The 12710-nt window shown below is 40.8% G+C and overlaps 1 protein-coding gene across 11 annotated transcripts in view; it reads left to right on the top strand.

Moving 5' to 3' along the window:
• The window catches only part of RBMS3 (RNA binding motif single stranded interacting protein 3), a 713822-nt gene that overhangs the window by 447851 nt on the left and 253261 nt on the right, over window positions 1-12710 (top strand). For all 11 annotated transcript variants that reach the window (XM_065627651.1, XM_065627659.1, XM_065627650.1 and 8 more), the window contains one exon: window positions 2822-2913. In XM_065627651.1, the coding sequence (XP_065483723.1) occupies window positions 2822-2913 (92 nt within the window). The remainder of the gene's footprint in view (window positions 1-2821; window positions 2914-12710) is intronic.

A 12710-nucleotide genomic window follows, 5' to 3' on the forward strand; every position in this document is an offset into this window, starting at 1 on the left:
GCTGGGAGTAGTAATATTAGAATGCATAATGGGCAGCTAAGATGAAAGATTTTTTTGTCTCAAGACTCTCACTGGATCCCTGCTGTGGTTATATAGCCACTTGTGCCCATTGAATAAATCCTTAGAAGATATCAATGGCTTGAAATTTTATGGAATTATGTAAATCTTCAATAATTCACTATGTTAGATATACTTGATTTCTATAGTGTAACACCAGATATTCTTGCACATTCTGGTTTATTTTTACCAGCAATGCTAACTTAGATGTGAATACTTACCGTGCCATCTAGAAAGTCATATTAAATAATTTCCCTTCTATTACTGCATACATTGGTCCTGCACTGTACACTGATGATAAATATCAAAAATCTAATTCTATTAGCTGTTTTAAATGCTAATATTAAAAATTATTTTCACACTTTCACTTCCTGTTTTTTGGGCATGAACATGGTGAGAAATAAAAGGAAACTTAATCTCCTGAGATGACCACCTTGCTATCCTAAGAAATAATGATTTACTCTGTGTTTGATGCAAAGCATCCCATGACTTCCCAAGGCATTTCAGGTTTCCCCACTTGGCAGCTCTGCCTTCTTGTCAGCATCTCTCATCTAGCAAGATGGAAGCTGCATCTGATTGTATCTCGTTGTTCCTTCCAGAAGCTGCTCTCCCAAAGGGCAAAGGCATTGGAGAAATCCAGGGAGGACTCTTGCTCTCTCGTAGCATGTTTTTTGGTTCAAAGTGGCATCAGCCTCACTGCTGCTCTGCAGTGAAGAGAGAGCTTGGATAACACTGCAAAGCAAGTTGCGATGTAAAACAAGCTGATATAAAAATGGAATGCTCAGTAGCAATAGAAAGGGAAAATCAAAAGGGGGAATCTGAGCAGGTAAAACACCCCTCAGCTCCCGAAGCTGACCAAACTCCAGTGCGCTTCTTCATGGTCGTGTTCATTAGATCTGCCATCGCAGTGTAGTTCTTCTAGACTTTCCTTCCATTTGTAGTAATGCCCTACCAAAAAAATCACCCAAACCCAAAAATAAATAAGAAGAAAAGGTTCAGATTTTGACTTTGTTATCAAAACAGTGCTTTTCATACTCTTTAGGTAAGTTAGCAGTTTCTTTAGCGATTTTGGTTGTTTCTTTTTTTCTGATTTCTTTTTCATTTTCTTAAAACTTTGCAAATGCGATTTAAGCTAAGAAAAAAAGTCCATGTGCACAAAATTATTTCATCATTGGACTGACCTCTGCATCAAGTAATGCATACACACCAGAATAAAAATAAAGAGGTGTTTATAACTTGAGGGGCAAGGGGATCACAAGCAATCACTCTTATACCGAGATTTGGTGTGGAGAGGAAGGCCATAAGGCCTCCCAGGAGCAGGAAAAAGGGCTGGCAAAAGAAATAAAAATGGATATGGCACGAAAGCGGACCCGTGGTTGCCTCCTGTGTGATATGTATTGACCTAGTAAATGGAGATGTCTGCAAAGGAGCTGCTATGCTATAAATGTGCTTGTGCTAATATTATGAAAGCTTTCAGGCAGTTCAGTTTTGTCCGTGCGGCTTCCCGAGGAGATGCCAAAGAGGTGGCCCCTTGGCCACAACTTGTCCGAGCAGCACGTGCCTACCTGCACCGTAATTGATTAATAAGATATAGGCTAGGGTTTTCAGAGGATTCCTTGGATAGATTGTGAAATATATGCAGCTGCCTAAATAGGTGCTTGGCAAGATTTTAAAATCTTTCTAGCTCTGTTGAAATCTTTATGAGCAAGGCATTTGAATGCTGCTGAAGATCAGAGGTAGCTCAGTGCTGTGTAAAGTCCCTTTCTTGTCTTCTTTGCCCTGCTTTGTATCTTTAGGAAAATAAAAATACTTCCAGACTTGTTGATATCCAGTAGGGGTTCCACAGCACTGGTCTTGCTTGAACATACCAGTCATGTGGGTTCAGAGAAGGAAAAACGGAGAATGAAGAAGATAGGAAGTGACTGTCTGATTAATAATCTAAACTAATGCAAATACCGGGAGTAGGAAAGCCACTTAAAAGCAGATAATTATCCCTTGCCAATCTCTGAGATCTAACCTCATTAAGCTGCTGTTCAGATGATACCCTGAAGCAGTTCCTGGTAGGGACCTGGCCCTTGTTCCAGCAGAGGGGACGGTGAGATGAAAGGGATGTGGTTTAACCAGGCTGTGACTGTGTTATTTTACCATCTTCTCGAGCTCTCTGGCAGTCACTTGGAGAGCACAGGTTGCGATTTCTCCCTTAATTGCTCCCACCTGCTGAAAGCCTGTTGCTCCCTGCCCCTACACAGGTGGCCCCAGCCTGCTGCGGAGACCCACTACTCTCCTCTTCTGAAGCCTCATCCTCATATGGGTTTGAGGGAAAGGGTGTTGTTTTCTCATGAAACCAGCACTTGCAAGCTTCAGCTTTGTATCCCGGGGAGGGCCATACTTCTGCCTCCTCTTATGGAAGAGATGGGACAGGACTCCAGAGCACCAGAGCCCGAGGAGAATGTGTCCTCCTGCTGCCGGGGACCTTCTGTCTGTTAGAACTGGCAAAAGTGTTGCCTTCTCTCCCCCTTTGCTGCAAACCTTCCTGCACTTTGAAGCTTCAGGTCATGGCATTTCCTTAAACCTCACTAGGTTCAGGAGGAAAGGTGTGAGAAACAGAGGTGTGGTGGCTGGTGGTGATGGCAGTGCTACTGGAAAACTATGAGACAATGTGAGAGAATGGAAAGAGGTTCCTTCTTTATAAAAATAAAATCTTTATCTGGGCACATACGCATGGATAGTCATGGAAATACCTGTTTATCTGTTTATTTTTCAGGTTACGGTTTTGTAGATTTTGACAGTCCGGCAGCAGCACAGAAAGCAGTAGCATCTCTCAAGGCAAATGGCGTGCAGGCGCAGATGGCAAAGGTAAGATCCTTTTTATTACAGGATTATTCGAGCTCTTCAGTTAAATTTCCAAGAGTTTGTTTTGCTCTTGTTTTTCTTAAGGTTGTGGATTGCTTATTCTAATGGTTTTTTTCGTCCTTTGGCTCCAGCACCTTGTTCGCCTTATGATTTGCCTGTGTTCTTGAGAGCTGCGTCTCATGCGATGGGTTCTGCTCTGATACTCTCTCTCTGCCCCTCTCTCTGAAGAGGTTTGTAAGATGGAGAGCTCTGGAGTGGTAGAGTGGTTGGAGATGCCTTCATGCTGCCTGTGGTGTGAAAGAACAGCCTTTTCTTTGCCTCAGATTTGTCTTCGTTTGGTTCTTTTGCCTTGGAATGGTTATTCTTTTCTGATGTGGCTGGTGGGCTTCTCGGAAGGAGTGATTGACTGAACATAAGGCAAGTCTGTTTGATCTGCCTTGGTTTGGCTTCTCCCGTCTTTTTATTTTTGAGAATGTAAATGGAAATGTAGCAGGTTGCTGAAAGAATGGTAGCTGGAGGTTGTCTGGAGGTGACCGGCATCTGTTGTTCGGAGAGGCTGCGGGTGCCATGCTGCACATCTCATAGCAAGCGCAGTGAGCTCAGATAACTGCAGTTCGGGATTTGTCCTTTGTCCCCAAGCAAAGGGGCTGACAGGGAGACAGGGGTTATGGTAAATGACCATCGTGTGCTCCAGCTGTTGCCTTTCTGAAGGCATAATCATGTGTCTTTGGGCTCTAGACTGTGTCAGCCAGCAAAAATAGCTGTTGCTTTGTCCTTTCAAAATGCCCTAGTATCACAAAAAGCTCTTAATATTGCCTGATTTAGTCTCTGCAAAAACAAATCCAGCCTGGAATCTCATACAGTAAAAACATTTAAAGGAATGCAGATGGTTTAAACCTTTGTCTTTCAGCAGTATCATACTAAAAACTTTTAAGAAAAAGAAAACCCTTAATGGTAAACGAGGTTCTTTTGCCTTTTACTGAATTACTCTCACCGTGCCTTAAAGTATCGGGATGTGATCTGCGTATTTCTGTTTCATAGTGCCCCATAACGCAAGCCGTGCTGTTTTATTGGCTCTTAGTTTTTATTGACATGTGGCGATAAAAAAATATTTGCTTCAAATGGGTAAAAGATGGTAAGCTGAACAATGTGAACACCTACTAAGGACTGTGCTATTTTATTTCTCAGATACACTGCATCTCCTTGTTAAAATATATGAAATTTGATGCATTAGTCAAGCCGTGAAAAAGAAACCAAAGGCAGGAGAGATGTTTTGTCCTACTGGTTGATCTCAATTAACCGTTTCTAGGGAGGAGTGAGTCTCTAGCTGCGTAAATTGGAAAAGTTGTAGATTTAAAATTAGAGATTTAAAGCTAGGATTGAAAGATAAATGTATACTGGGTATTCTTATGGTTCAGAACAATGAACAATTTCAGCACTTGCACGCATGAAAATACCAAAACAGGAGGTGACTTAAACTGCTGTGTTTTGGATTGTCTGGTTTTTTGAGGGCTAAAAGCAAAGTCTGATGCTTTCAGAGTGGGAAGGGCTGTACCAGCCACTGAGGTTTGTTTTCTAGGGGATCTGTGGTGGGAGTAGGTTTTTTACCCTGCATGATTTTGAGGCGCCTGGTGTGTACAGGTTTGTTTGCATAAGGCTGACTGTATTTTTGTTATTTAGCCATGGTGCCTGGAATTCCAGACAGGTTCTTTTTAGTGCGTTTGATAGTTCAAGATAAATACACAACTGACTTTTCCTATCTCTGAAAAAAATCAAAGTATTTAAAAAAAAAAAAAGGGAATTCAAAGGAAATTGAGACGACTCTACATAAAGTACCTCACATTGCTGAGAAGGCAGGAGCCTGGGAAAGAAAATCTGTCTGGAGAAACATGTTGGTTCTTGCACATGGTGGAAGCCAAGTTGCATAACAGGATTGAAAGACAACGTTACCTGCCAGTGCCTGAATTAACAGTGGGGGCTCAGAAGAGGTTTGAAGAAAGAGGTAGAAGAAGAACGTAGCCTCTACTTCTGGAAGCTTATCCAGAGCACTTTTGTTTCAAGAAGTGCGTTAATTACTAGGGAATGTGGCTATCGAATGAAATATAAGAAAAAAGTGTGTGAAGAAATTCCCTAAACTTTTTGCATGCCATACCTTTAAAAAAAATACAGTTAGTGTCCTGCGTCTCGTGTTCTGTATTGCAAAGCAGAGGAACTGCCACGTGTAGATGTCCAGGAAAAGTCTGTAACCTGTGTTCAGCAAATGTCAAAAATCTCAGTCCGGTCATGGATGCTTTTAAATAAAGGTGAAAGAGGCATTTGCTGTCTTTTGTTATAGGCTGGCGTTCTCCAGTAGCGAAAGAAAGTATGCTGAAGTCTTAGTATAGTCTGTGGTGTTTTCCTGGAGGGAAGTCTTGCTCGGAAAGAGTTGTTCTTTCTCAGTTTTAACACAATATAATTTTTCTCACAGAAATCCAGGAATCTTCTTTGAAAAACAAAAAGCAGAAGTCAACCCCCACCAATGTTGGCTAGCAGAAGTATCTCGTGGATACTTGAGTAAAATTTATTCATTTTATCAATGCTTAATACAGCCACCTCCCTCATTTTTATAGCATTTGGATACATTTTTGGCTGATTTTTGTTTCAGAGTGCTGCCTCTGGAAGAAGGTTAAAATCTGGTGGATCAATGCTCCAAGTCCCATCACTGTTGGAAAAAAACCCCATAACCCTAAGCAGGGAAAAAACATCGTTAAACATGTTTGAATCTCTCTTTTTTATCTTTTTTTCTTTCCTCTTGGATGCTGTTCAGTAAAGTAGTCAGGAGAGGTTTTGGCTGAGGGAGGGGAACAGCAGAATTATGTCTGAAGTGATAGTGGTGGCAGCTGGGAGGTGAGGTCTAATGGGCCCACGGACAGCTGCCCACTTGGTGGGACAAGGACCTTCAGAGCCTCCAACCCAGATGAGATCTGCGTGAGGCTCTTGTACTCGTGTGTGTTGTCACCTTGCTTCATTAGCATTTCCCTCACACAAGTACCCGAAGCAGAAGTTTTGACTACTGCCGCTGTCCCAAGTCCAATGAAGTTCATTTAAGTTGTCTATCATTTTCAAAAGTGCTTATTAACCATTTCATTTATTGGGAAGAATTAATGCTGTGGAGTTGCTGAGTGATGCTTTCTCAGCTGGCCTGGCTTCTTTTACTGTGTGCTTCCCACTCACCTTTGGAAATAGCTCAGATGTGCAGATTCGTTTGTGTGTATGTAGTGCCTGCTTGTCCAGGCTCGTAGGGTCCAGGTGGTTTTTTGGTTTTGTTTTCCAACTAAAACCGGCAAAACAGCACAACTAATATGCCACTGGATAACCTCATAGGAATTATTGATTTGTTTGTCTCTTTGTGCTAGGGACTACATAAACATGACACAGAAAAGACAATGCTTATGTGCATGGTTTATGTATCAGTTTGGGTTTTTCCATCTGCGCCTTTCCTGCATTTTCTAGAAAAACATTATAGACAGAACATGGAAAATTAATGAGGAGAATGTTAGTAATATGGGAGTTGGCTTAGACAAGTAGGCAAGGAAGCTAGTACACATGAAAAACGTATCAATGTTCTAATAAAATCTGTACCGACATCTATTCTTGGGACTTGCAATAGTCTTTCACGCAGAATTACATATTCATGAGGACACTTTTTAATCTGTTTTCTGTGTAAGCTTTTAATGATGCTGAAGAGTCTAAACTACCTGAAGAATCAATAGAAGTCTGTTGTGTAAATAAATTTGAGGGTCTAAACTTGTGTCAGCCTGAAGTTGGTGGACTGTATAATCAGTTTATATCTTCACAGACATTTTGGGGTCCTCTCTACCATCTTTTATTTCCATTTCTAGTCTCTTGTAAGGTTGCAGAAAGTGGAAGTTCAAGCAAAGATGGGTTCTTGCAGAGAGTATGTAACAGCTTCTTTAATGCCTAGCAGCCCATCAAGAGTGTCGAAACAAACACATTCACTAAGGAGATGTTTTCAATCCTGCCGATATTCCAAGTGCATTTATAAGGATTTAAAAATGTATTTGATGATGCATGTCTTCGGTGTGTTTTCCTTTTGTATGTATATGCATTTAGACATCCTCAGCACCTGTGTGAGAAATGTGGACATAGGAAAAATATTTAATTAGCATTGGCAATTGTCTAAGTCCAAGGAACATTTCTTGACTACTCTGCTGCAGTAATTTTCATGCAGAAGGTACGCTGGAGATGCTGGTCCTGAAAAAGGACCGTGCCAATAGGCTCTGATGTGTTTTGCTTGACAAGGGAATTACATAATGTGATTTTGCTTCTTGTGTGATAATCTGCTCATCTTTCCATCATGCAGTAGCATAAATACAGGGAGTAACCACCATCTAGGTGAAACATTAAACGGAGCTGCTTCCCACAGAACAGAGCCAAGCATAAGAGCTTCTGAAGAGGAGCAGGGAGCCAGTTGCTCTGTAGTTAAATAGACAGGTTTTGACCAAGGAAAAGGTAATCCCACAGAAGAATCTTATTTATCTTCCAGGCTTTTGCGTAGGTTTCAGGAACTGCTCTGATATGAGATCGCTGACCAAATGAGTCCATTCTGCCTGTTCATTTTTCAGCTTCATTTTCTCTTTTTTTAAAATTACTTCCTTTTTTTTCCTCTGTCATATACCAATACTCTAATGGGCTGTTCCTTAAAATGGAAACTGCAGAGAACAGAGAGAGTCTCCAATGAAAGTCCTTCTTCCTATTTTTTTTAAATCTAGGTTTTTCATGGAAAATTTTCTCCGTATTTTGAAGTTTAAAAAGTAATGAAAATATTTAATAAAAATGCTTTTCTTAGAAAATATAAAAAATGGACTATACACTGAACATCTGGTACACTGAACCCCACAAGTGGTTTCCTAATTTGTCTGCAAATTTTAGCTAACAAAACTTCGGGATACTGGATGTTTGCATTTTGGGACAATATTCGTGGATGACAGCCTTATTGACAGACTTAACTCGCCTTTTGATACCAAAACAGGATGCTAGGATTTTTTAGAGTTGAATATTGAAATTGTGGGGCTTCGTTTTAATCCCATTCTTGATCCTCCCCCCAGCAAACTGTTCTCTCGAGTCAAATATTGGTATTGGCTCTATACAAGATTTTCTTCGTTTGCTGCTAGAGCAGTAGCTGGTGACTCTGGAAACCCAGTGTGCTCAGCAATGTAGGAGAAGCTGCGAACTGGGCTGTGCTGATGCTGGCCACCTTCCACATTGTTTCAGAATGAATTGCCCAGCCAGGCGTGGGCTGCTGCTCCACCACTTGTCAGAGACGTTTGGCACAACCGAGCGTGTGTGTGTGGAACACTCTGCAGTGAATACTCCTCTTATCTTCCTAAAATGTGAACCATTTCTCCCTGGGTTTATGCACGGTACGTACCGACTGACCAATACTGATCTGAATTGATAACAATCTTGAATTAAATGACAGTGAAAAATTATAGCTCGGAGGGAGTAAAAGGTGGCTTGGTTTAGATTTGGAAATTACAGGTGCCAGCGCGTCTCTCCTCTGATTTCTTTTGCTAAGTCAACCATACCAAAGGAGTCCTGCAAAAGCAGTGACCACAAGCCCCAAGTTTCATATAGTGCTACTTATCAAAGCCTTGCCCTCCTCATCCTCTCTTGCCTGATTGTCTGTGTTGTTGTTTTGCATAAACTATCTTTCACTCTTGTAATGGGGAATCATAGTTTCCCAGCTGGAGCTGACGCTTAAGTGCACGTTTTGCAAATATAGGATATTTTTCCATTCCTTAAAGGATAATGAGTTATAAAGTAAAAGCATTGAAGAGACACTAAATTATTTGTTTGTATCAGATTTCATCACAAAATTCCTTAAAAAGATGTGGCTTTCAAACCCTGAAAGTTTTGTTGTGTTTTTGGGTTTTTTTTCTCCATATGAAACATTGCCTAAATTCAGGATTCAAATCACAGATGTGCTATAGCAAAGTGCTAACTTTAAATTTCAGAAAATCTGCAGTAGCAGATGACTGTGTCTAATGAGCTTCCGAGACAATCAAGATTAAAGCAGTGAGCAGCTTTGTGAAAACAGTGATGGACTGGGGTGATAGTGAAGATACATGACGTTAATGGAAAGACTTCATAGTCTCATCTAGCCTGGAAAATTTCATGCTTCTTTCCGAGAGCTACATGGTCGCCAATGTGAAATGAGTTTATGATCCTGTTCCTGCTTTTAGATGCACATTCACAAGCCAACATAGAATGCATTAGTTGGAGCCATCCTTGAAAGAACATCAAGTAATCTTGGGGATATTAAAATCCAGGTGTCCTTTCACTCTTGAATGCATCGCTCCTAAAGACATGTAGGTCAGTATGAAAGGGGGTTTGCATCGGCAGTGCTTCTATCACACCTGCCAAATTTATACACAAAAATTGCTTTGGAGGTTTTCAGAAGTGCTTAACTTAGCATAATTCTACCCTCTAGAAGTGAGCGGGACTTTTCTGTTGATTAATTGAGGGGAATTAGGTCAGTGCTATGTTCATTTCTTCCCAAAAATCTTAGCTCAGCACCTTTCTCAACCACTAAGTTAGCTTAGAAAATCTTATGGCACACACAATCATGTTTATTCTCTAGCTCTCTCCTCAAGTAGACCTTGCCGTGGTATTTTGCTTCCCTTTTCAAGGGCTTCTTTAGTTTCTAGATTGACTTGATTTTTTTTCATGCTGTAACTTCATCTAAGATTAAAACAGTCTTCTGTCTTTCAAAATTGCAATGTAATATACTATAATAATTCAGTAAATATACCCACCTCCATGCAACTAATGCCCTGCACTACAGAACAGATGCTGGTAAGTGAAAGATGTGGCCAACTTTTAAGCTGGAGAATAGTGGAATTACTGGGTTCTTTTTGGGTTATGAACTTCAGCCAAACAAGAATTGGCCTTTTCATAAATACACATTGTTCTTAACTTTCCTCTGACTTAGAACACATTTGAATTGGTAATAATACAGCTGAAATCCACAGAGCTTCGGCAATTTAAGCCAGAGAGAAGAATGGGGCTCCCTATCTTTAGCACTCACATAGCTATACATCTTGGAAGCTCTTATGCGCTCTTTGCAAACCCTTTATGTTTGCAGAACAGGAAATCTGAGTCCTGCAAATGAGTTAAACACTGGAGTCAGATTCATTCTTTTTTCCCTCCATACTCAGGAAACTCCAAACGTCCCACGGAGGCGTTATCCGACCACAACTATGCAGCTTGGGAATCTGCAGCTCAGACTGAGAGAAACTAGGTTCTAAATTCAGTAAGCTCATCTTTACTCACCAGGAAAAACCCAATGCGCTCTGAAATGATCAAAAACTTGTGGTTTTAGAAAATATTACTGTGGTAGAAAATGGACGTAGCCTTTCTTTCAGTGACATATCATTTAATTGCGTTCTTCTGTAGCGCAGCATGAGGACGATGCTTTTGTAAGGTGAGAAACAAAAAATATCATGGTACCTAGCGTGCTTCCTTGGGAGGAGGAAGAGGTGACTCACATGACCACCGGTGGGAGGACATGTGCATGCCTTTTTGGGGTACCACTTAGTCTGGAGAGAGACACAGATTCAACAAAGCGATGCAGTTTGTGTGAAAATCAGGTCGCTTTAAGGTTATGTTGTGAGATTTGGAAAGCAGGTGTGCAAATTTCAGTAGCATTTCTTTTGAGTTGATATGAGTGTCTGTGTAACAGCTCATCAGCCTGGAAGTACACAGGTGCCTATTCTGCCAGTAAACACAAATCTACTGGTAATACACATAGATATTCCCTGGGCACAAATGCATCCCCCTCTGAATAGCTAAATGTTACTGTATTAGTGAATATTCTGCTTGTTATTTCCTTGTTAATGAATGTCTCCCATTCAACCAACACGTCTGAGTGGTTTGGCTGTAATCTAAATAAATTTAGTTTTAGATGCAATTTTGTTCACTAATGAATGATAATTTTTGTCACTGGAAAAATACCCTCTATTTTCCCATTGTATAAAATTATCAGATTAGGCTCTCCTCATGATACATGCAACAAACAGAGTCATGATGGCAGCTCACTGAATTTTTTAGTTGTTGGACTTTCCTTTTATATATTTCTGCTCAGAAGCGGAGGTTATGATGATATGAAGGGATGAATTTTCTTTGCAGTCATGTTAGACTAACTTTGATGTGACAAAAATAGATGTATGCGACGTAAGAATGTAAAACTTGCCGTATCGAGCCAGAACAAAGATACCCCTGGCATCAGGTTCTCTTTCTGATAGTGCCTTATAACACTTGCCAACAGAGAAGCACAAGAACCAGGCAAGCATCTGAGGATACTTTTCCAGAATACTCTCCTAGCCTCCAGCAATTTGCAATTTGAGGTTTCCTGAGCTTATATTGAATAGCCTTCTGTAGAACTGCCTCCCCACCCCCAAATATAGAATTTATCCTACCTTTGTTGCCTTTAAAATTTTGGCAGCACAACATCCCTCTTCAGTTTAACTATATGTTCTTCGAAGTCCCATCTCCTTTGCTTGCTCTAGACCTGCAGTGTTGATTTCATTGATTGCCTGCTAATTCTTGTATTGAAGAGACAGAAGGCTCTCATTCCCTGTGAATCTTTTTCATGCCACTTACGATTTTATAAAATGCAATCATAGCTTCCCTTAATCCCCATTCTTTTTCCACTTTTAAGAAAGATGTGCCAGGATGTGCATGCGTAAATAAGGATGTGGTTCTTAGAAGCAAGGAGCAGTTGCTAAGTAATGAACATGAAGCATGGTAAAGTATATTTGTAACAGGAGAGCACAGCTGACAGGAAGCTTAGAGGCTCATTTGATATAATATCAATATGCTGGACATGAGCCTTGCTAATGCTGCGTAGTGCTGCAGCCTGGGAAATGTGAAAATGGACACGCGGAGGAAGGGTACATTTGGCTGATGTCGGATATTTTGTGAGGCGTACATCATTTTGTACAAGGATAAATGCACATATGTGATTAAACCTAGGAAGATCAATTTTTTAAATAAGAACTGTCAGCTTTAGAAAAAATGTACCCCAGAAATAAGTGAAGTGTTAAAAAAAAAAAGTAACTGAACTATTTTTTTAAAACAGCAAGCAAAAAAGTACAACCCCAGGTACGTGGACATATTTCCAATGTTGTGTCAAAAGGAAATACACCCTCAAACCCCTCATATCTGTGCATAAATAAGGCATTATAAATGCCTGCCTTGAATTCTGAGATTGTTTGATCTCAGCTTTCCTTAAATCTGGGATCAAATTACTGTCTGTCATATTGCTGAACAATACCTGAAACTAATGTCACCAGTGGATCAGTGGCCAATTCTGTGGGCAGGCCTGAGGACATCGCTTTGGCCAGGGGCTGCTGGAAGTACCCCTGTGCATTTGACGTTGCGCTCACTGCTCGGGCATGATGTTACCAGCAATGCTGCAGCGTGTGCCTTCAGATCTAAGAGGAGAAAGAACTACAACAGATCTCATGCTGTGCAGATGAATCCTTATTTAGGACGGACATATATTAATGTTGTTCTGCTTTCTCTAGTGCTCACAGAGGAAAATGATGCTTTTATGAGCTGTAGTCCAAACTGGTGGACACATGGGAGAACCTAGGGAGCCCAAATCACCAGTTTCTCTAGCTGTGTAGGCAAAAGGACTCTGTGTTTGATACCCAATAAACCTATGCAAGGGTATATCCTGGGGACCTCTGGGAAGTTTACGTCTACCAAAGAGACCCCTTACACAGCAGTAATGA

The sequence above is a fragment of the Caloenas nicobarica genome, chromosome 2 (assembly GCF_036013445.1).
Source record: "Caloenas nicobarica isolate bCalNic1 chromosome 2, bCalNic1.hap1, whole genome shotgun sequence".
Taxonomy (NCBI): Eukaryota; Metazoa; Chordata; class Aves; order Columbiformes; family Columbidae; genus Caloenas; species Caloenas nicobarica.